This window comes from Sorex fumeus, unplaced genomic scaffold (genome assembly GCF_029834395.1).
Source record: "Sorex fumeus unplaced genomic scaffold, SorFum_2.1 ptg000090l, whole genome shotgun sequence".
Taxonomy (NCBI): Eukaryota; Metazoa; Chordata; class Mammalia; order Eulipotyphla; family Soricidae; genus Sorex; species Sorex fumeus.
Genome location: NW_026606147.1, coordinates 103569 through 128014, shown reverse-complemented (window position 1 = coordinate 128014; position 24446 = coordinate 103569). Strand labels below are relative to the sequence as shown.

The window sequence follows — 24446 nt, the reverse complement described above, 5'->3', positions numbered from 1 at the left end:
GATACTCATTGCTTATATTATCAAATTCTTACCTTAGTTTTTTATATAGTTTATTTTTGTTACCCTGATTTTTAAAAAAATCTTTATTATTTTATATATTCAATTATTTCTTTCTAAAAGATGTTTTGAGTTTTATAAGTTCTTTTGTATTTTGATTTAAAGAAAAGAATAAATGACTATCCAAAACATATAAACTTTAAAAAGAACATTAGTTGCTCATGAGTTTCAAATGCCAAAAGTTCAGTACTTTGGATACTTGGGCAGCTCTACCAGAAAGTCCTGAAGCCATAACAAAGCCACAAACTGAATGTATTGAGTAACACCTTAAGCACTATGGATATTATTTGAATTTCCATGAGAAAAAGAGAAAGAAGATCAAGAGGCTTAAGAGCCTTTAAAAAAAGCAAAAATGATGATTGGCCTGAAGGCTAAGCTCTATCATAAACAGTGTAGTACTGAAAAAATACAAATGAAAAAGACTGTTAAGATGCATGAAAGGAGAATTCCCAAAGGAAAGAATGATGGAAAGACAGTACAAGAAGCCATACCTGTATATCTGGGTGGAAAGAGGGATAAAGTCCTTTTCCATATGAATAAACAAAAACAACAACAAATAAATAGCAGGGAATTGGGAAGTTCATCTCCAAGGAGAAACAGAAGTATTAAACATTATTCAGACAGGAAAGAGAAAGAAGAAATCATGAATGAGGATGGTTACTAAAGTTTACTTTGTTGTTGATGGCTTCACAAGAAACATAAATTTGAAAAATTCATTAGGCCAAAGGGCTGGAGCGATAGCACAGCGGGTAGGGCGTTCGCCTTACACGTGGCCAACATGACCGACCCGAGTTTGATTCCTCCGCCCCTCTGGAGAGCCCTGCAAGCTACGAGAGTATTCGATATGCCAAACACAGTAACAACAAAGTCTCCAATGGAGACGTTACTGGGCCCGCTCGAGCAAATCGACGGTCAACGGGAGGGCCTTTACCTTTACCTTTACCATTAGGCCAATGGGTTTACATTTCAAAAAAGGCTTTGTAACACATCTTGAACTGAAAGTTACCTTTTGCCTGCCAACACTTGGTGTAAAAAAGATCCTTCATCTTCACTCTATGCTGCCTTGGTGCTCTCACCAAAGGTACAGTCATGAAGGTGAATATGAGCAAGTAGGGCCTTGTCACAGACGGAGGCAAGGCTATTTGGGAAAAACATGTCCAGGTTACCAACAATTCTGAAAATGCACTCTTACTGGTTTGACAGTAACTTCATACAAATAACTCCTTATAATTATGAAAGACTGCATACCACTGAGGAGAGCCACCATTGACTACCAAAATGCCTAATATGTATGCAGTCATCAAGAAAAATGCATATGATGTTGCACAAAACATTAAAGTAAGTGATCGTGTTTTTTTTTCCAAAGAGCATTAATGGTAAGGTAGTTAAGGTTCTTGCCTTACATGCTGCTGATCCTCGCTTGATTCCCCACACCCCATATAGTCCCTGAAGTCCAGCCAGGAGTGATCCCTAAAAGCAGAATCAGGAGTTAGCCCTGAGTACAGCCTGGTATGGCCCAAGTACAAAAACTAAAATAAAATAAGGGCACTGAAAGAATGCTGAAATATATAAAACATATGTTAGTAATATATCAATAATTTGATGCATATTAAGATTTTAACATTGAAAATCAATAAACGCAAGTTAGTACTTTCAGATTTTCTAAATTAATTCTAAACTCCATGTACCATTGTCTTCACTTTTTTAATTTCTAAGTCTACTTTTTAACACTTATTTTATTATCTTTTCCTCAGAATACTTCCAGTGGACTAGCCTTGAAGTTATTATTATCATAGGTCCTTTTTATTTATAGAGGTTAAGGGAACTCTAATTTTACCCACATTTTAATAAATGCTATACTCAATTTTTATGCTTTGAAAGAATGATGTTCCATGAACTCTCGTGGAAAAGCCACACATTCCTACCCAGCTGCTTTTGGGTTCAGCTTCCTAACCAGCCTGCACTGACTGTTGATGTTCTCTGCAATCTTAAGTTTCTTCCTAATAATAGTGGTAGGTAGTTAGTGGGAACTTTAAGAGACTATTGTAAACATTAAAGCACACACTGACCTCTTTGGGGGTCCTCTCTTAATGGAGTTTTCAACATCAAGTCGCACAAGATAGATGTATTTCTGACTCTAAGATTTTCCGTGGATGTGTGCTTGTGGTTGTGTGTGTATGTGTGTGTGTGTGCACGCGCATGTGTGAGTGCACGCATGCGCGTATGGCCATTAATTCAGGAGAATCTTCAGAGGCACTGAAACTGTTTGCCAAGATCTCTAACAAAGCATCAATTGATGTTATAAGCAACCTTGAGTAACAGAAGAATTTACATCACATTTTTCATGGTTCATAAGGAACCTCTTGTGATTTAAACGGTTTCATCAGAGAAAGCACCATTTGGGTAAGATTTAGAAAGAAGTTTCTCTTTGGAATGCTCAGTAATATTTGGTGGGAAGAAGAAGAGGGGGGTGCAATACTTAAAATACTGGTGAATTTCAGCTATTGGGTTCTATCTTATGGGAATCATTTGTTAGTTTCAGAGGTCACAATTACCAGCAAATTTCTCACTGTTTCAGTTCAGTCTTTTTCCCGGAGCGGTCCTTCCTTCTCCACCCTTTTAAGCTGCTTGGCACTGGCACTTCCCGGTTTGCCATCCCAAACTTTCCCTGGCAAGCAAGGACTCCAGGCCACCAGCAGTTCAATTATCCTCCTGGTTGCAGCACAGGTGTCCATGTCCTTCTTTGAGCTCTGGAGCTTCCAAAGAGACAAAAACAAAAAAACCCAAAAACCAAAAAAAAAAAAAAAAAAAAAACCTTTCTCCTTCCTCTGGGCTTCTGCTAGCAAGTGTATCCTTGAAGTTAGCAATCTCAGCTGAGAGTGACCCTCACCCTTTCTCCCAGCGCGATCCCCACCACTCCCACCAGGCCATCAGGATTCGCAGAGCCCTCCCCTGTCCTGCGCTCGGTTCCAGTTATCTGGCCGAGGAGATGCGGGGTCCACCTGGAGGCTGTGCCGCCGCCTCCACCCGCGCGGTGTTCCCCGTGAGCGCTGGATTATTCCAGTCTTTGAGCATGGCAGATTTCCACCAGATGACATCATGGGAGCCAAGTGAGTGCGGGCTCCGAGAGCGGGACTGAGAAGGGGAGGGGGAGGCGGGGAGGGGAGAGGGCTGGGAAGCTGAGCCCCAGCCGGGCTGCCTGCCACCCAGCTGCACGGCCGGGAGCTCGCACGAGCGCTCCACCGGCAACTGACAAAGGATGGGGAGATGCCAGCGCTCGGGGCTGCTGGCTGCACGCCTGCAGGCGGCCGCCTGAGCGACTTCGCCCTCCGCGGGTGAGTGATGGCCCTGCGCCTTCCGGCCTGGCAGTGAGCCCGCACCCCCGGGCCGGGTGTCCCGGCAGGTGTGTCCCCGAACCCGAGGGAAGCTTGAGCTCTAGAGCGCTGCTGGAGCACCAGACCCGGCAGCAGGTGCCTTTGCTGGCGGGTCCAGAGAGGAGTGGATGATGCCTCTGGCTGGGATTCTGAGCTGGGATTGGGAGCGACTCGCGGGCGGCAGGCTCAGCTCGGTAGAGTGGATGCTCCGGGAGCCTCCTGCCCTGGCTAGTTACCTTTGTTGCATCCCAGCGCCCGCTCCGCGCGCGCGAGTCCTTTCTGGTGGATGCCCAGTGCGAGGCGCGCTGTTTACACCAGCTCCACACTAGTCACAGAGCCGCACCCCTCGGAAAGCGCGGCATCAGTGACAGCCCCTTGGACAGGCTTGCGAGGTACTGGTGCGGGCTGGAAGGGGACCCGCACCTATGGTCCAGGGTGGTGCTGGGGGGCGGGGGAGGCGCTGTCAACCAGCTGGGCAACCTTTGTCTTGGGTTTAGCGCCTCTGCGCTCCAACCTGAGTCAGGTTTTCTCTTAACTGTGGAGTTGGATCTTACTGAGGCTCAAGCAAGCTTGGGCGAGAGATAATTGGTTTTCTGCTCCAGGAGGGACTGAGAACCGGGGACTTAAAATAGGAGAAGGGTGCTGCGCGCAAAGGTGAGTGTGACAGCTATCCCGGTGTAGAGCGAACTTCTTCAACTCCAGAAAGTGACATGACCCACGGAGGCAGAGAGGCACCCAAGTTCTGTTACCCAATGGTATGGGTAGGCGGCAGCTTAGCGAGACTCACTCTCAGTCTTGTTTTCGAAGCTTTGGTTTTAAGGATTATTGTGGCAGGTGGATGGAGTTAGGGAGACTAGCATCTTCCTGGTAAACCCTTTTTAATTAAGTATTTCAGAAGAGATTCGCTTGCTTAACGTTTCTGAGATGGGTGTGTGGTCTATTGTGCAGCATTGTGGACAGAGAAGAGATTCAAACCTTGCTCTAGCATCTTACTTATTAGAGTTTCATTCTTCGTAAGTGTTAGGAACCCGATACTCCTGCTCCTCCCTTTCTACCCTCCTTTAGTTTCTGCTATCTGGAAAGAGTTCTTTCTACTCTAAGATCCCAGAGAAGTGCCAATATTTATAGGAGTGTTTTGTTTGAATATCGATTTATTTCCAAAAGAAACATTTTATGAAAAAAAAAGACGCACGAAGATGTAACTTTGCTCAATTGAAGTTTGCTTTTTTGCGTTATTTGCTTTTATTTACTTTAATTGAAAATATTTAAATTTTAAGGTATTTTATAATTATGATAATTATGAATTTAGTGTCTCATAAATCATTTCTAAATGCTAAGCTGATTTTTGGTGTAAAATCATGCTGCCGGTTCAGTATCTAGCAATGCTAGAGAATAAGAGAGACACAGAAATCGGTTATAAATTCAGAGGAGTGCTTTATTTTAGAAAAACAGAAAAGTTTCTTTTACTTGTTTAATTTTGTTTTGGGGGTACCCACAGTTGTGCTTAGGGCCTTAGTCCTGGCTTTGCACTAGAGGTCACTCCTGGCAGAACTCTGGGACACCATATGTAATACTTGGGATAAAACCGTGGTCAGCTGAATGCTGGCCAATCCCCTTATCCATGTATTATTTCTCTGTCCACAGAAAACATTTTTTTTCTATTTTTCTTAAAGATCAACAATCTTAATGATTTTTTTTCTAAAGTAGAAATATGAAAGTTAATTTCCCTGGTCAGGGATTAGGCACTGTTTTTCTGACAAAATTTGAGGTCTTTTCAGAACTCACATGTTGAAAAATTAGAGAAATAAGAAATGTGAAATATGAAAAAGGAAGTAGGTAAGAAAATTCGGTGGTTTAACTAAATGTCAGTGGTAGGTCTAAAATGTGTTAAGTGGAGGTCATATTAGTTTGTTTTGGGAATAGTTCATGTTAAGTTTTACAGGCTTGGCCTCTTCTTCCAGGAAGTAGAAGATTACATCTTTGATTTTGTTATATTGTTGTATGTTGTTATATGCTGTAATCTTGTTAAAATTATGTTGTATATTACATTGAGAATGCAGTGGTCTGATTAAAGAGAGCTTCTCTTTATTTAGGACTTAAAAGGTTATCAGCAAATTTTTCTTTTGCAATTCAGGATAATTTCTCATTCTTTTTCTCTTGAATCTTTATCACAAAGGTATTTATGTGTTTTGTTTTTTACTTTATTACATTAATTTCTTTATAATGATGTTTAAGGAATTGCATTGCAGGCTGTTGAGAACCTGTTGCTTATGTTGGCTGTTCTCTACAAATGCTATAATACCAAATCTCTTTTGAAAATGAATTTTTTGTCTGATGATGTGCTACAAGATGAAGTATACCCCCCAAATAGAGATTTTTATAAAATGCATATCTTATTCTGATGAGTCTGCTAGAATCATAAGAAGAATATATGTTACTAGGTCATAGTTTTGTCAAGTAATACTTCTTTTAATAATCAGATGTTTTATTTTCTTTATATGGGTATTATTACTTTATTTCTTTATATGGGTATTCTTTATATGGCTATTAAGGGTAACAGGCCATATTTTATTTATGAAATTTTTCATTTTATTTAGAAAGTCTTTCATCCAAAAAGGTGAAAAATGTTCTAGTACTTCAAAATAGATACACTAGAATATGTGAGGAAGTCCTCAGAGTTTAGGCATACTATGATAAATATTTATGATTTGCATGATACATATATGTTTATAGCATTGATTTGTAAATACATGAATCAAAATTACGTCCTTTAAATAAAGGTAAAGGCCCTACCGTTGATCGTCGATTTGCTCGAGCGGGCCCAGTAACGTCTCCATTGGAGACTTTGTTGTTACTGTGTCTGGCATATCGAATACTCTCGGTAGCTTGCCGGGCTCTCCAAGAGGGGCGGAGGAATCGAACTCGGGTCGACCATGTTGGCCGCTTGTAAGGCGAACGCCCTACCCGCTCTGCTACCGCTCCAGCCCTTCTCAAAACATTCTTTAAAGCATTTCTTATTTTGTTACGTAGAACTCAATTGGGAAAGATAGCAGTAGGAAGAAAGGGTTTTCTTTAAAAGACATAAAGAATACTACAATTCATTGCTAAGCAATAGTGATATTTCAAGGTCATGGAAAAGTGCATCTTGTCAGAATGCTGGAAACTTTCCAAGTAAAGATTATGAGGAATGAAGTTTTGCCATTCGGTAGCCTCTTGCTTCCATTGTTTCGATTATTTGATTTAATAGTTGATCTCCATGATTCAGTAAAGCTCTCTTCACTTTTCTTGGGACAAAATTTACCTTAGCCTAAATCAGCAGTTTGTTTTATGGGGGTTTTCCTATGGTGTAATTTGAATTCTAGTCAAAGCATGCCTTATGAATTACAAAATATTATTATTTTATTTTTTGCTTCCAGTCAAATGTTCATCAAACTGATTAATAAAACAGAAGTCTTGCCTTAAAGGTTCGGGCATGACAGCTTTTTCTGGAACTACAGGTTAGGACTGTAAACCAACAGTTATGGGATAGTTGAAAATAATTAGGAACATGATGATACATAATTGAGTATAGAATTTTTGCTAGGTATTGTCTTTTGTTGTTATTCTTTGGATTTTGACTTCCATTAAATATCTCTACTTCTTTCCTTGGAAATATTATGTCTTCATCTCTAACTGATTTGTTTTGCATTTGTCTTAGTTTTTCTTCATGGATGGTCCGTGATATATATATATATATATATATATATATATATATATAGTCTTTACTTTTTCAGACTGACCTGCCTTAGTTTTATTGAGATATGGGTTAATGTCTTTCATGTGATAAATTCATGGCCTTCAGCTCTCTTCCATTCTTTTTCCAAAGAAGAAATACGTTTGACTCTTGAACTTCTTTTATTATTTTCCATTATTTTAGACTCTCCATTGCATTTTCTTATTTTTGAATGTGCGTTCTATGTTCTTTTCCATAAATGCTAAATTGTGACTTGCCTTTTTTTCTTCTGTTCTTTTGAACAATATAATCAAAATTATTTTAGAAGTCTTTGTTTTGTTCTTGCTAATGTTGATAAATGAAATATAATAAGTTTGTTTTTCACTGTCTTCTTACTCTTAACTCCTAATGAAAACCATAAAGTTGTCAGAGTTTCCTGTTGGCATACATATAAACGGAGATAGCTTATACTATAACGCTCTCTAAGTAACTTGAACTGATTCTTTGCTAATCAACTTCCCCTGCCAGAAAATCCAGCTGCTAAGGTATAGGTATCTTGATCTTTCCCTGGTTCATTCCACTTTGAATTCAGTGTAAGACTTTGAAAATTGTGTTCCTCTTTTTAGAAGTCTCACTCTTTCTTTCTTTGTCTCCAATTATATGTGCACTTTGACACAACAGCCCCAGTGTCATATGGATGAAACCAGTCAAGTATAGCTTCACCATTTATTATTTCTCACTGGGATTATAACATTCCTAACTTTGTTCATCTCCAGCTGTACAAGACTGCCAATTTTTTACTGGATTTCATCTCTCATAACAGAAGTCCTCTGCTTTAGCAAAGTCCCTATTTTCATTCTCTGGCTATGTGTCTAAGTTGACAAATGTCATTGTCACTCCCCATGGTAGGTGAGGGAAGGCATGCTAAATTCAGCTTATTTTTTCAACACATCTTTCAACTGGAATTTTGCTTTGTCTTGTGTTTTTTGCTTTGTGATATTATTTTTTTTGCAGGGGTTGCGGGGCTCGCCTGACTGTGCTAAGGGCTATCTCTGCTTCTGCATTCAGTGATCACTTCTGGTGGAGCTCTGTGGAACCTTATGGGATGCCAGAATTAAACACAGCTTGGCTGCATGTAGGCCCAACTCACTGTATTATCTTTTTAGCTCCCTCTATCTGGAATTTTGAACTCTCTAGTTATGGTTTGTTCAGAAGCTCCACAAGTTTGTTGTTTTGTTTTCCCTTTTTGGGTCATACCTGGTGATACACAGGGTTTACTCCTGGCTCTGCACTCAGGAATAACTCCTGGAAGTGCTCAAGGGACCAAATGGGATGCTGGGAATCAAACCGGGGTCAGCAACTTGCAAGGCAAAAACCCTACCTGCTCTGCTATAGCTACAACCCCTCCACAAGTATTTTTAACAGACTTTTTTTCCCCTTAATTTTGATTTAAAGGCGGGATGGAAGAGTTGGGCCACACCTCGAATTGCTTAGGGCTCATTCCTGGCAGTGCTCAGGGTCCTCACATACAACAAAAGTGCCTTAACCACTGTACTATTACTCCAGAAGCTTTTTTCCCATATTCTTACTCTTTTAGTTGATCTTAGTGGTACAGTAGGTCTACTGTGAATTATTTCAGCATAACCATGAGCTGAAGTGGTTCCAGTCTACAGTGTCCTAAGAAACAATGAATTCTAAATCCATTTGATGTTAAAGTGTTACTAAATTCTCAGGGATGCAGAGATAGTATGAAAATTAAGGTGCATGTCATGCATGCAATGAGCCTCAGTTTATCACAAGGGTAGTCCAAGTTTGATTTTCAAATGTTACCAGATTGACAGGGATGGAGAGGTAGTATGAAGGTTCATATGAAAGTAGTATGAAGGTTCAGATGCATGTCATACCTGTGACCAAGATCAGTTCATCACGGATATAGCCCAAATAATTCCCAGCACTACAGGGTGTAAACAACTCTGCATTCTGGGGTCCTGAAATGTGTGTCTACCCCTCTGTTTGGGCAGGTGGGACTTGTCAATGCTGAAAGCCAGTGATTCAAACAGTAAATTCAAATTCATGACAAGAAACATAATAAATTGACAAAAATCTTTTTTGATCCTAGGAGTGATGTACACACATATAAAATACACACATACAAATAACAACCTTCTGAATCTAAGTAGCTTATGTTTTCCAAATCATTTCATTTGTAAAGCAATGCTACACATAAGGAGTGGATACAATATGTAAACCCCCTCTTAGAAATAACTTCCCTTTGTTTCACAAAATTTTACTCTGAAAAGCAACTGATATACCAGACAATTTGTTATATGTATATTTTAGAGATAATGGGTCAATAAATAGTAAGGTAAAGGTAAAGGCCCTCCCGTTGATCGTCGATTTGCTCGAGCGGGCCCAGTAACGTCTCCATTGGAGACTTTGTTGTTACTGTGTCTGGCATATCGAATACTCTCGGTAGCTTGCCGGACTCTCCGAGAGGGGCGGAGGAATCGAACTCGGGTCGACCATGTTGGCCGCGTGTAAGGCGAACGCCCTACCCGCTGTGCTATCGCTCCAGCCCAATAAATAGTCATTTTTTAAAATTTTTTGATATATGGGTGAAAGTCAGTATATGTATCTTCTGTAAAAAATGTTATAAATGGTCTTTGGTTGTTTTAGAAATAATGTCATTTACAATATATCTCCAGTATGACCTACTTATTTAACTGTACCTCTGTGGATTGTCTTAGAATTTCTGTTAAAACTGTCTAATAATGAATGGCTAGATTCTCAAGGTGAACTAAAATAAATAATGCTATTTTAAGTGATCACATTTTTTTCAGGTAACATATTAGAAACCATTGACTTTGGTGGACATGATCGCATGCAAGTTGGAAATTTTTGGTCAATTTTACTTGCCTTTCATTCAGTTTCCTGAGACTATTAAGAAATTCATTAAATCATGGAAGGAGTGAAAATTGTGATACAATCACACTGCTGCCTTATTATTTGGGACTGAGTAATGTGCTGATTCTCATTAGTTATATATCACATGCTTCTTGGGCCCTGGCTGTTTTTTCAGTCTTGTTTCCGATTCTGGCTAAGATTATCTCAAGAATTATAGGCAAACTGAACCACACTTGTACTGATATTTTTTCCATCTTGCACTGCTTTTCATTTCTACTATGTGACTTTACCAGCTGGCCTTGTCTTCTTTTATCCCTGGAAGTACAGCCTACTAGTGGGAAGAAACTAATACTACTTTGGGAATCCCATAATCCTTAAAAATAAGTGGACAGTTCTTGAAAGTTTTTCTCTCATTCCTCAGAGGTTTCAAGTCAGATGATATTTTGTTTTTTGTCTTGCCCACAATCCAGCCCTTTTCTTGGCTTTTGTTTGTTCACTTTACCCAGTACCTCTCTCTGATTCCCTAGTGTCTAAGGTTTTAGCGACTGTATTCCCCCTCTCCTGCTCCCCTACCTTCAAAAAATTAGAAGGCTATTTTGGAGTCAGGAAAAGCTAAAATATACCTGACTGAAGCTTGTAGTTTGAAGGATGTGACAACTTCTCTACAGTAGAAATCACCTTGTTCCAATGAAATTATCCTGGCTCTTTTTGGGTCAAGACAGAATCTCAAGAATACTTTTGTACTGATAAGGACCCAAGGCCTTGGGTGGACAGTACAAGGCAGTGAAGACTGACCAGTGAGCCTTTATGGACCTCCACTCCTCTTCCTCTTCATTTCCATACTGAAAAGCAGACACTTCATGGGCTTTTATTCTCTTCTGTCCTTGTGATATCTGGTCATTGTATATTCTTCTGTTGAACATTCACACAATTCTCCCCCATAAAAATGTGTGAATTACCCAAAAAACTATTGGAATATGTATAATCTGTTTCATCAGTTTACCTCAGATGGACCTAAAATCAGATGTGCCTTCTCCTTGAATCTGTAATTCAGCTTAAATGGACTGGTGGACATCCTACCCAGGCTAAGGAGTTTTCAGGCTAATACAGTCCCTCCCTCCCTCCCTCCCTCCCTCCCTCCCTCCCTTCCTTTCTTCCTTCCTTCCTTCCTTCCTTCCTTCCTTCCTTCCTTCCTTCCTTCCTTCCTTCCTTCCTTCCTTCTTTGTTGTTTTATCTGAGGAGGGGCCATTGGGGCTACACCCAGTGGTGTCTCCTGGCTCTGCACTCAGGGATTACTTCTGGCAGGACTTGGTGAACCATATGTGGTGCTGGGGAATGATACCTGGTTAACTGTGCAAAACAAGTGACCTACTAATTATACTACTGCTCTAGCACATTTAGCCCCTCTTATTCAGTTCTTCTTATGCTTTTGTTGTGGTGGTGGTTATTAATGTCTCTAGGATCACCTTTTACTATCATGCACATAAGATTTTACTTCAGACTCTGCCTTTGGAAGGAACTGGTCTAAGGTACAGTATTTAGTACTTCTTCCTAGAGGAAAATGGGAGGAGGGAGGAAGAATCATGGAGAAAGTTTAAGTTACACAATTTACAATGGGAAAAAAATTAAAGGAAGAAGATAAATCAATGAATCTCTCAGAAGTATTTAATTTATAAAATATCTTCCAGATAATCAAATTTCCATATGAATATTTTATTACCTATGAAGTCAACTATTGTCTTATTTTCCTCCTTTTTAAAATTTTGTTTTAATATATAATTATTGATAATCCTCTTCATGTCCTGTATATTCATATAAATCCCAGTGATGTAATGTATAGACAATATGTCCTGTTGTCTGTCTCTTAGGAGTTTTTAGATTCTATGAAATTTATTGACTAATAGCACACATAAATGCAAATATGAGAGTGTCTATATTTCTGAGGATAGGTACACATTAATGAGAATAGCAGAATTTGATATAGATAAAGAGAAAGTCTTTGGAGGGAAGTGACACAAGCTGACATTCTGAAGAACAAAATGTTAATTACTAGATGCAATGACTGGTAGAAAGTTTTGAGCACATAAGTCGTACTACGATTCTGTAACTGTATATATCAAAAGCATGAATATTGTGACTGGAGAGATAGTACAGCAGGCAAGACTCTTATTTTGTATGCAGTCAACCTGAATTCAATCCCCATCATTGCATATAGACCCTCAAGCCCTGCAAGAAATGATTCCTGAGTACCAAATCAGGAGAAAGCTCTAAACACAAATCCAGATTGTGGCCCCAAATTTTTAAAAAATATAAAAATATGTATAAACACTATTGTAGTCATGTTTGCTGAATTATAATAATATGTTAATGAATTAATTATTTCAACTAACTATAATTAAAACAGAAATTTAAAGTAGCTAAAGAAAGAAAATATTTTCTAACAGAGGAATATGAATAAGACCTCATTTTTGGGGAATATTTGGTAATTTTGAGTGATTCCAAGTTTGCATGAAGGAGAAAGTATGATGTAAGTTGAGCAGATGTATCAATTATGTGTGATTGTTAGAATATCTTTCTAATATTAAGTAATAAAGTATATATGTATGTTTTGAATGGTATACTATATATTGCATGTCATAGCTGCAATGAGGAATCTAAAAAATAAACAAGGTGATAAATAGCAAAAAATATATATGTGAAATATTTGGGGAACATAAATAAAATATTCTGATTACATTTTATCACATATTTGATCATAAGTATTCAGGAAATGTGAAAACATAGCAGTTGATCATTTTATGTTATTGACTAAATACATAGACTTAAAATGAAAAAAGAATGGGATATTTATTTACTGCCGAATTTATCAGCCATACTCATAGTGATACCTTAAAATCTGCATGCAAGTCTAAGTTACTTACACATAAAGTAACATTTTATTGTTGTAAAATATATATGCTTGTAATAATTATACATTAACTTCAGGATGTTAGAATTTTCAGTAGACTTCTATTTTTTAAAAATGATTCAGCCAAAGTTCCATTTGTGTTTGAAATCAGTATTATACATGAAAGAATTCTGTATGATGTAACTGAAGCATGGTGCCTAGCTACATTTAATTATTAGTCCCCAATTAGTTGTTTTTATTGTGTTAATAAAATTAAATTGCTACTGTATTACAGAATTTTGGATTCCTATTTTACTGGTTTTGCTAATTTCACCAAAATTTGAAATTCAAGGAAATAGAAATAACTTATTTCTTACCTGAACTTATATTCCCTATGATATGATATTTCTTAGTAATATGCCTTGATATATCTCAAAGTAATCTACCACATACAGTGTAAAGAGATGTTTAAATATTTATCATAATATACAAAACTACTATCATTAACATCTTCTATGTTAGTGAGATAATGTAGTTTATTTTAATAGATTGCTCTAAAATTTTATGATGTATAAAATCTCTTAAAAGCAAGTCATTAAAATCATTCATTAGGGCCTGGAGAGATAGTATAGCAGATAGAGCATTTGCCTTGCACATGGCTGACTGAGTTTGATCCCTAGCATCCTATACAATCCTTTAAGCACTGTCAGGAGTTTAACCCTAGCATCACTGACTGTGGCCCCCCCAAAAATAAATAAGTAAACAAAAAACCCACTCATTAGTAGATAAAATTAAGCCTTGATCAGTCACAACTGAATAAATTAATTGGGTATTATTAAGATAGTGAATTTTTAGAAAATATAAGTTACAGTCTAAGACTCTTGGTTCTTAGAACATTTGTGTTAAAGGATAATCACTCTTAGAAGATGAAACTTAAGAATAAGTCCTTCCTTAGTCAAGTAGACAAAGGTTTAAAAATTAATTTCTAGTAAGTATAATGTTACTATGAATTTCTATAGACCTTAGTAATGAAAATGGCATAGTTGTAAATTCTAGAAATTGTTAAAAAATGATGAGAAAATTGTTTTCATTATAAATTGCATATTAGTCCAGAAAGCCTTAAATATAGTTAAGAGATGTGCAAATGGGAATCTTAATGTTAGAAGTCTAGTTACAATAGTATTCTTGTATACAATAAAGTGTAGCTCTAAACTATTGACAGTGTTACAGAACTATAGTTAGTTTCTCTCCTACTCTTTTCCTTTACTTAGAATATTTTCATAGTCTACACACTTCTGATAAGTTGATGTATTTTTACAATAAAATATAAATAAGTAGCAACTAAAATGTGAATATATGAAGAAAAATTAAATAGCATATTAAAACATTAAAGATGAAGTTATTTTGTGGGTGATTGTCACTATTTAACAGTTTTCTACATAAAGATTAAATTACGTAAAAATAAAAGTGGTACTTCTATTTTATGCTGTTATTTTACTCCATATAGTGACAACTAATGCAAAGATTTCTTTGAAGAATTTGCCTCATAAATTAAAGACGTGTGCTTCTTACTTACCGAGTTTGAAGAACTAATATTTGTCTTAAATTATTGAATACCTTTACTAACTTGTATCAGTGAATTACTAAGAGGAAAATTGAATATTGCCAAGTGTTATTTTGATGTGCTTATAAGGAGACCAAAAAACAATCCATATTTCTCCCCCCCTCCTGTTCTTTGAGTGATGCCAGCAGTCATATCAATCTATGCTCAAACCTCACAAGTCCCTCAGTCCATCATGCACTTTAGTCACTTAGCAGCTGTGGTGTGATTTTGATGATGTGCATGTCAGCATATGGGTGCTCAGAGGGTGTCTCTGTTTTTAAAGATAGAATGCTTTTTTGCTAGTTCATTTTTTCACTTAAGAAAAGTGATTTTACAGGGATCGTTTGTTAAAAACAATTTGACATTTGATTTAAGCAGGACTCAGATTCTCTACTAAGGAATGGGAAAAAATGAGAATTGGGAAAGAACCTTGACTCCAAGGTATTTTGAATTATTTTGAAATCTCCCAATAATCACTAATGAAAGCATACCAATCAAATTTCCTGTTATGTTTAAATGTTGACATTTCTACAGTAACACTTGGATACTAATAGCATGATCCTAGTACAGTTTTTATGAGAGAGATGGTAGTACTGTATAAATTCACCAACAGAATAGATCATTCTTTTATCTAAGCTAATAAAGTGCTCAGGTATAATTCTATTGATATATGTAATAAATTCAATTTTTTTATTAAATCACACTGACAAACACATTTAAAAAGTTGTTCAGGATTGAATTTCTTATAATGTTCCAACATGCGTTCCATCACCAGTGTGCTTCTTTCTAAATGACAGTGTGCTTCTGTCTAAATGACAGGAGCAGGAACTTAACAGGTACTGTTTCAAGTACCCTACAAACCTCAGGGTGAATCTAGAGGCAGGCCAGCTCAAGGAAAGAATGGAAGTCATCATTGCTCTGGAGGAATCTAGGTTAACTCAGTCTGGGCCTACTCTCAGCATGAAGGAAAGAATGTGGAAACCAGGATTTCTCCCAGCCCTGAAGAAGGGATGGGATGGACTCTTTTCTGCCAGGACATCTCTGTGGAAAATGAGGTCCAATCACATCCAGTTCAACTTGAAGGCTCGAAGCCATCCAGTTCGTCGTGGGACATCTTATGGCCAGGCCTGGGTAACTCTGACATGCCAGATAAGATTTATGCCATTATTGGTGTGTTTCCTGTTGTTAGCTGACCCCCAGGACTTTGCAGTAAATAATGGGGTATCCCAAATGGAGAGTTCTCTAATTTTGCTGTGTTTATGCAAAAGGACAAGCCAGGTTTGTTAAGCTATCTTGCAAAGTTTTAAAATGAAAGTGGAGAGAAAATCATGTTTCTGTAACTTGTTTCTTGTAAGAATCAGATTCTAATTCTACAGAGGTGATTGGGTAAATGTGTGAATTGGCCAATGTTGCTTTGGTTTCTGTTGCTTTAACTCTTTTTAAGACTGCATGGAGAAATCTCTAACATCCCTGTCCAAGATAGTCTTTCAAAATTGGAGAGGACTCGACCTTTGACCTGCTGTTCTCAAGAACCAAGGGCTCTGTGCTGCTCTGGCGGAGGAATGCTGTTTCTACTCTGATCACCCTGAGGTTGTCAGAGACTCTATGGCCAAGCTACGGGAAGGCCTTGACCTATTATTTCTTAAGAATGGGGGGCTGTGTGCCGCCCTAGGTGAAGAGTGTTGCTTTTATGCTGACCATTCAGGAGTGGTTCGGGACTCCATGACCAAATTAAGGGAAGGATTGGAACAACGAAGGAAAGAGAGGGAGTCCCGAGAAGGGTGGCTTGAATCCTGGTTTAATCAGTCACCCTGGTTAGCAACTCTCCTTTCGACCCTACCTGCACCACTCTTGATACTTCTAACTCTGTTTACCTTGGGACCCTGTATCCTCAATAAATTAGTTACGTTTGTTAAGGAACAAATTAATTATATCCAATTGCTAGTGCTGAGACAGCAGTATCAGACTTTACTCCATGAGGAAGAAAGTACCACCTAAGAATATCTCTAGGATTAGCGATATGCACAAAAGAAGTGGGGAATGAAAGGAGCTAGGAAGGCTAGGAAGGAGTTAATTAACTTGGAAAATTGCTTTCTGTAAACAGTTCAGCAGCCTTGAGGTTACAAAATTGGATTGAATCCAGTAGATGTGTAAGGTATGGGTTAGTCATAACTATTTAAATTGATAGAGTGTTTTGACCATTCTGGAAACTGAAACTATGTGACCGGGTCAAGGTGTTTGAGTTGAGATACTGCAAGAAAAACCACAAGGAACCTAGCAAAACATGTATGTTCAAAATATGTGGCCTTTGTTCTCAAACTGTATAAAAGATGACCTGTTTCTGAGTTCGAGGCTCTCAGACTCTGCCCGCTCATGGGTACGTTGTGGACCCCCAGCATGCTGGTCTGAATAAAACCCCGCTTGAATTCCTGCAGGAACGTTGTCTGTCTGGTCTCTCCGTGCCGCCCAGGGTCAGGGAACTCCCGACCCAACAATATATGAGGAATAGGTGGGTTGGAGTGATAGCACAGAGGGTAGGGTGTTTGCCTTGCACGCAGCCAACCTGGCCTACCTGAGTTTGATTTCTCCGCCTGTCGCGGGAAGCCTGACAAGCTACTGAGAGTATCTCACCTGCATGACAAAGCCTGGCAAGCTACCTGTGACATATTCTATACGCCAAACACAGTAACAACAAGACTCACAATGTTACTGGGCCCGCTCGAGCAAATTGATGAACAACGGGAGGAGAGTGACAGTGACAGCGAGGAATAGGTAAACGTAGACAATGCCTGGATTTACAAAACGTTAATTTCATAGACTACATGGTAGCACTAAGAAACGCTTTAGGAGCTAGAAAGAGTGAATGGTGGGTAAAGTACTGGTCTTGCACACTGACAACCTGGGGTTGACCCCATCACTCTAAATGACAGGAAGTATCCCTAAGAACAGAATCCAGGACTAAGCCAACAACAACAAGTTTCAATTTACATTTATATAATTTTCCAAGCCACTTTCAAGTTATATTTATATCATTTCCTTCAAATCACCATTTTGGTAGTACAATAGTTTTATTTAGAGATCGTGAGAAATAAAAAGAGGAGACAGAACCTGACTTCTCTGAGGAGAGCTGAGAGCAACACCTGAGGTGAAGATGAGAGGAGGCACGCACTTGTCTTCACAATTTTGTAGTAATTTTATAGGTTTTCTCCTAGGCTTCCCCAAGGCAGCTTTTTCTACCTAGATAAGTCTGTTCACTACTACACTATTGTCAAAAAAGAACCTGAGACTTTTGATGACTCTCCTTCATGTGCTCACCACAACCATTGCTCATGGAGGAGCTTCTCTGCAAGGGCTCCAAGCTCCTCTGGGCTTTTGCTGGGGCCAATTAAAGCCTCATCAGACCTCACTTCCTATGTTCAAAAAAGTGGATCAGGCAGTATTGAGTCTTGCCACTCTAGGGCCAGTAACAGTAACTTCTTCAATCTCATCTTGGTTGTATTAATTCTGAAGAACTCAATCCCTGGGAGCCCCCTATCGGCCATCCTTACTAAAGGGAAATGAAAATAATGAAGCAAACTGCACTCATCTGTGGAATATAAAGTAACAGAATGGGAGACTAACACCCAAGAATCGTAGAGACAAGGACCAGGAGGTTTACTCCACAGCTTGGAAGCTGGCCTCAAATGCTGGGGGGGAAGGCAGCTCAGATAGAGAAGGGAGCACCAAGTAAATGCGGGTTGGGAGATGCGTGCCCAATGTAGACTATAGATCAAACACAATGGTCACTCATTGTCTCTATTGCAAACTACAACAACAACCAAAAGGAAAGAGAGAACAAAAGCGAATGCCCTGCCACAGAGGCAGGGTGGGGAAGTGGGGGTGGGGTGGGGGTGGTGACAGGGATCCTGGGACCATTGGTGGTGGAGAATGGGCACTGGTGGAGGGATGGGTACTCGATCATTGTATGACTGAAACGTTAACTACAAAAGTTTGTAAGTATGTAACTGTACCTCACAGTGATTCAATAATTAAAAAATGTAAAAAAGCAATAAATAAAATTAAATTAAAAAAGGAATGATCTCCACATGTTGAAGTTAAATCACCATTTGTGGTTTTTTTTTAAACAGATTTGAAATGAGGCTAAATGATAAATAAAATACTTATGAATTATTAGAAAAACTAATGAGAGCACCTAAACCTACAAATGACAGACATGTCCATCAGAGGAAGAATGATTACTTAGACTGTTCTTTGACCAATCAGTTCTGAATGGTAGAACTCAAACAGTGTAAGTTATTTTAGTCCAAATTCTCTATGTATATACAGCAAATACATATTTTTTATTTTTATATATTTTTTAACAGACTTAGGAATTTTCTTGGGCTGGAGCAATAGCACAGAAGGTAGGGCATTTTCCTTGCATGTGGCTGATCAGGCCAACCTGGGTTCGATTCCTCTGCCCCTCTCAGAGAGCCTGGCAAGCTACCAAGAATATCTTGCCCATACAGGAAATCCTGGCAAGCTACCCGGGATGTATTCTACATGCCAAACACAGTAACAACAAGTCTCACAATGGACACGTTACTGGGCCTGCTCAAGCAAATTGATGAACAATGGGAGGACAGTGCTACAGTGTGTTTCAGTCATGCAATGTTTGAGTACCCTCCACCAGTGTCCATTCTCTATCACCAATGTAAAAATACAATAAATTTAAAAAAGGAATGACCATCACATGTCGAAGTTAAATCAGCATTTGTGGGTTTCTTTAAAAACAGATTTGAAATGAGGCTATATGATAAATAAAATATTATGAATTATTAGAAAAACTAATGAGAGCACCTAAACCTACAAATAACAGACGTGTCCCTCCCACCACCCCCACCCTATGTCTCTGTGGCAGGTGCATTCTCTCTCTCTCTCTCTCTCTCTCTCTCTCTCTCTCTCTCTCTTTCTCTCCTCTATCCTCTCTCGGGTGTTATGGTTTGCAATAGAGTTAGTAAGCAGCCATCATGTTTGATCCATAGTCCAATTTCCACACAAATCTCCCATCATGAGCGAGCCCTCCAAGCATCATTTACTTACTGGTCCCTTCTCTATCCCAGCTGCCTTTTCCCCCAGCACATAAGATCAGCTTCCAAGCTGTGGAGCGATCCTCTTGGCCCTTATCTCTACTATCCTTAGGTGTTAGTCTCCTATTATGCAGCAATTATATTGAAATTAAAACTTTCTGTCTTTTATCTTTTATTTATTTTAGTATTTGAACCAGGCTGAGAAGGGCTTAGGGGATAGTCCTTGTTCCATGCTCAGAAGTTCCATCCTGGAGTGTTACATAATTGAGAGAAATTGGTTAAACATACATATGCTCTAAGACAATACAAACCTGTGTGCAAGTGAAACCTTTACACTCTAGAGATAACAAACTAATTAGCAGGAGTGGACATGAGGCATTTGAAATGACATTTAGCACATCTTTCTATTGAAAGGGAGAAAAAGTTTGAAATAAAATTTTATTTTATTAGAAATAGAAATAAGGATACACAATGACCAAATTTGTAGTACTTTTACTACAGGCTGGAGCGATAGCACAGCGGTAGGGCGTTTGCCTTGCATGCAGCCAACATGGCTGACCCAAGTTCGATCCCTCCGCCCCTCTGGGAGAGCCTGGCAAGCTACCGAGAGTATCTTGCTCACACGGCAGAGCCTGGCAAGCCACCCGTGATGTATTCGATATGCCAGACACAGTAACAGTAACAGTTCTACAAATTCTACAAATTTGTAGAATTGTGAAAAAGAAGGGCTGGTGTAAAAGCACAGTGAGTGGGGCGTTTGCCTTGCATGCGGCCAACCCGGGTTCGATTCCCAGCATCCCATGTGGTCCCCCGAGTACCACCAGGAGTGATTCCTGAGCGCAGAGCCAGGAGTAACCCCTTTGCATTGCCGGGTGTGATCCCCCCCAAAAAAAAAGAATTATGAGAAAGAGATCATTTCTCCCCCATGTTCATGGAAAGTGAACACCTATGCAGTCACCCCGAAATCTAAAAGACCACCAGCTTTCCACACTGGGAGGGTGGGGGAAGGGTGAGCGTCAGAGAAGCCAAGGAAGGAAGAAGGAAGGGATCATCCCCCTGAACCTTTCTTGTGCCTACAGTCAGAGGGGTGCAATCTTGAGTGGGGGATATATAAAAGTGAGTGTTATCTGCTTCCTAATTATGTCTGTAATTGTAACAATATATTCATAAAAAATTCAGAACTTCTTTTGTTTTATCTTTTATTTATTTACTTTATTTTCGGTCGGCCCAGGATCTATTCCTTCGCCCCTCTCGGAGAGCTCGGCAAGCTACCCAGAGTATCTCACCCATAGAGCAAAGCCTGGCAAGCTCCCTGTGACCTTTTCAATATGCCAAAAACAGTAACATCAAGTCTCAAAATGGAGACGTTACTGGGCCCACTCGAGTAAATCAATGAACAATGGGAGGACACTGCAATGCAGTGCTCCTTTATTTTAGTATTTGGGCCTCACCTAGCTGGCCTTAGGGGATAATGCTTGCTTCATGCTCAGAGAAAACCCCAAAAGGGTTACAAAATCGAGGAAAATTGGTTGAACATACATAATCGCTAAGAATATACAAACAGTGTCCAGGAACAAGCAGAACATTTCGGCACTAGAGAAAAGCAACTAGTGAGCCCGCACATGAATATTTTGCAATGTCTTAGAAAATAACTTTATGACGAAAGGAAATATGAATCTAAAAATGTCTGTACTTAAAATTTTCTTATTAAAAATAGACATAAAGATACAAAATAATTGGTTTTGCATTATAGTGTTACAAAATGGGAACATTTCTTCCGCCATCTTCCTTAAGTATCAACATCTGATGCAAAGAATTCCAAATTTAGAAAACCACCAGCTGTCCACATGAAGGAAGTGGGGAAGCCCAGAGTGTGCTCACCCCTCCTCTGCCCTCCCCGAGCCCACAGAGAGAGGGGCGCAGTCCGGCCCCACGCGGAAGTATGGCTTGAGCTCTTCAGCAAAGGACTCGGTGAACAAGTGCAGGTGAGACCTGTCGGCGGCGTTGTAGAAGGAAAGCTGGCCCAGCTCCCAATCCAGGTAAACGCCGATGGCCGTGGGTTGGTCCCTGAGAGCCAGAGGCACCGCCCCCGCACTCACGGCCAGGTAGTCGCTATCCTGCAGCTGCAGTGTCCAGCATCTCTTGGGACCCGCCAGGGGACGCGAGGTCTGGGCCGAAGGCGCGACGCTGCACACGCCCACGGCCCACTCGGGATTGGCGCCCACCTGCACCTCCCAGTAGTGGCGGCCAGAAGCGAAGCCCTCCCGGCCCAGGACCACCAGCTGGCCGGTGTCATCACAGGATTTGGTGCCCCTATCCCCTTTGGACCTCTTCCTCACGCAGGTCACCGACTGGAGGTCCTGGGACACTCGCAGGCTGGGGTGGGCCGTGTCGGGGTCCAGGCTGATGCTCTCTCGGAATCTCCGGATGATGCTGTTGAGCGCCGAGTGCAGAGGAGGGAGGCTGTAGGCCACGGGCCTAAAGCGCAGGGGCTGCACGGCCGGGAGCTGCAGGCCCGCACAGCGCTGCTGCAGGCTCCTCACGCCCCTCAGCACCATCTCCTCGGACATCACGCTCCGCTCCGCCACATCCCGTCTGAGGTCTTCCAGCTCCCAGATGTGGTCCGAGTAGGCCTCCAGGTTGTCCCTGAGCTGCTGCTGCAGGCGTTTGTCCTCTTCTGTCAGCCTGCAGAGCGCGGCCTCGTGCTCACGCTCCACAAACTGGGTGAGCTGCTCAAATTCCGAGGCCAGCTGACTCCTGTGCTTTTCCCCGTCCGCTCTCAGCTGCAGGAGGTTTCTGTCTTGGGCGACATCTCGCTTCTGCACCTCTGCCAGCTGCTTCTTCAGGGACTCGATGCAGTCGCTGAGCCTCTGTCTGTGATGAGCCGCTGCCTCAGCCACGGACCTGATGTGGTGGCCCTGGTGGGCAGGGCCCTGGGCACACAGAGGACACACCAGCTCCTGGTCATCCTCGCAGAAGAGGCTCACTCCCTGCCTGTGCTCCTCACAACTGCCCTCCTCTGCCGGTGCCATCTCGCTGCTCCCAGAGCTGTGCAGTAGCATCGCCAGGTCCACCAGCCTGCCCAGCTGGGCGTTGGCACTGACGCGCATCTCCTGGCGGGACTGCCGGCACACGGGACAAGGGAATGTGTCCTTCAGGTCCTTCCATGACATGCGGATGCAGGAGTCACAGAAGCTGTGGCCGCAGTCGATGGTGACGGGGTCATTGATGTATTCCAGGCAGATGCGACAGATGAGGTCTGGCTGCATTTTGGCCAGGGCTGCTGACACCTCCTCCATCCTCGGATGTGGGAAGGGCAGGTCGGGAGTGATTTTCCTCAGACAGTTGAAACCCTCAGGCTCTCTCCTGCCAGGAAAACAGTTACACACTCAGTCATTTGTTCTGATCTCCTCTATGGATGTGTCTCTCTGATGACCAGCACACTTCTAGACTCAAGGGCTTCTCCAAGTGTACTCTCCTAAGACCAATCGAACTGCTGGAGCTTAATGCATTAGGGTTCCCTTTTCAAATAATATTGCTTCATAGATGCCAACTCTCTGTGAATGGGAAAATGACCCCATTCACATCAGAGAAAAGGGAACTTAATTCTGGGACTCAGTAAAAAAAAAATAGATACCAGATAATCAAATAGGTGCCCCCTAGAACCTGCACCAATTGCGCACGAAGGATGCTGTGAAGTTAATTAAGCTCTGGCCCAGCAAGAAGCACATCCCCCCACCCACTGTTTCATCTCTCTGCCCCACCTCTGCCCCACATAAGGCAACAATTGTGATGATCACTACTCACCTTGGTCCTGATTCTAGCCCTGCACAGTGCTCGGTGCTGTTGGTGAGCTTCTCTCCTTGCAGGATACAGACTTCAGGCTGGCACTGCTTGCCCTGCACTCAGCACAGCATTTATATACATCCTAGGGTAGGGCTCAGGAGAATCACCCTGCAATAGGGTGGGGCTCAACTCACGGGATTCTCAGAGGGCTGAGTTATTTCCCAGACCTGTATTTTGTCACAAGGAATGCCATGTTCAGGGAACTAGCTTTCAAGGGAAGCAAGCCCTTCTTCAATTGTCTTCATTTTCCACATCCCATCCTTGTTGAGGAAAAGTAGAAATGATAAATAAACTAGAAACTGAGCACTGTTGGCATCAGAGAGATAGTGGAGGCTGTAAGGTGTTTGCCAGGTGTGATCCTTGAGCCCAGAGGCAGGCAAGTACCCCCAAGCACTGTAGGGTGTGTGTTCCCACCATAAAACAAATAAACAAAGAGGCAAATAAACAAATACTGAAGTGCCAGACTGCACAGCAGGCTTTGTTTTGCTTAGTTTGGGGTCACAAAGAGCTGGGATCAGACTTACCTTGGGCTCTATGCTCAGGGGTTACTCCTGGCAGGGTTTGAAGTACCTACCAATTGTTTTCCAGCAGAATAAACTGGAACAGCTGTGGGGAAGACAGGAAACTTAGTCTCTATTATATTGCTGACCTCAGAATTTTTATTTAATTTCATTTTGTCCTGAAGTTCAATGTGTTAAACATCACCTGAGAGACTTTTGTGCTGTTTTTTTTTCTGCCACATCTAGCAATGCTCAGGGCTTATTCTTCAGATATCACTCCTCGTGTACTTGGGGAACTCTTTGAGGTCCCAAGATTCAATCTGGGTAGTCACATGCATGACAAGTATTATCAGTCCTTCCTAGTGATTTTTTAATTTTTTCCAGTAAGTCACCAATATTTTACAGTCATAATGCTTTGCATTTCTTCTTGATCAATAATATTTTAACACTCATTTACATAAAAAAGTTTTCCCTCATGAAGATCTTTGTAAACC

At 40.7% G+C, this 24446-nt stretch overlaps 1 protein-coding gene and 1 pseudogene across 1 annotated transcript; one reads left to right on the top strand and one right to left on the bottom strand.

Annotated features, from left to right (window-relative positions):
• The first annotated feature begins 218 nt into the window (after positions 1–218).
• Positions 219–3196, top strand: LOC130039578 (ribosome biogenesis protein NSA2 homolog; annotated as a pseudogene).
• Positions 3197–21483: 18287 nt separating this feature from the next.
• On the bottom strand, positions 21484–22905 carry LOC130039577 (tripartite motif-containing protein 75-like). Its single transcript, XM_056131437.1, has one exon. It carries the CDS (start codon positions 22903–22905, stop codon positions 21484–21486), a length of 1422 nt encoding a protein of 473 aa, XP_055987412.1.
• Positions 22906–24446: the final 1541 nt, after the last annotated feature.

Excerpts from the sequence above, each read along its gene's own strand:
- LOC130039577 (XM_056131437.1), bottom strand. The coding sequence starts at position 22,905 with ATGGAGGAGGTGTCAGCAGCCCTGGCCAAAATGCAGCCAGACCTCATC.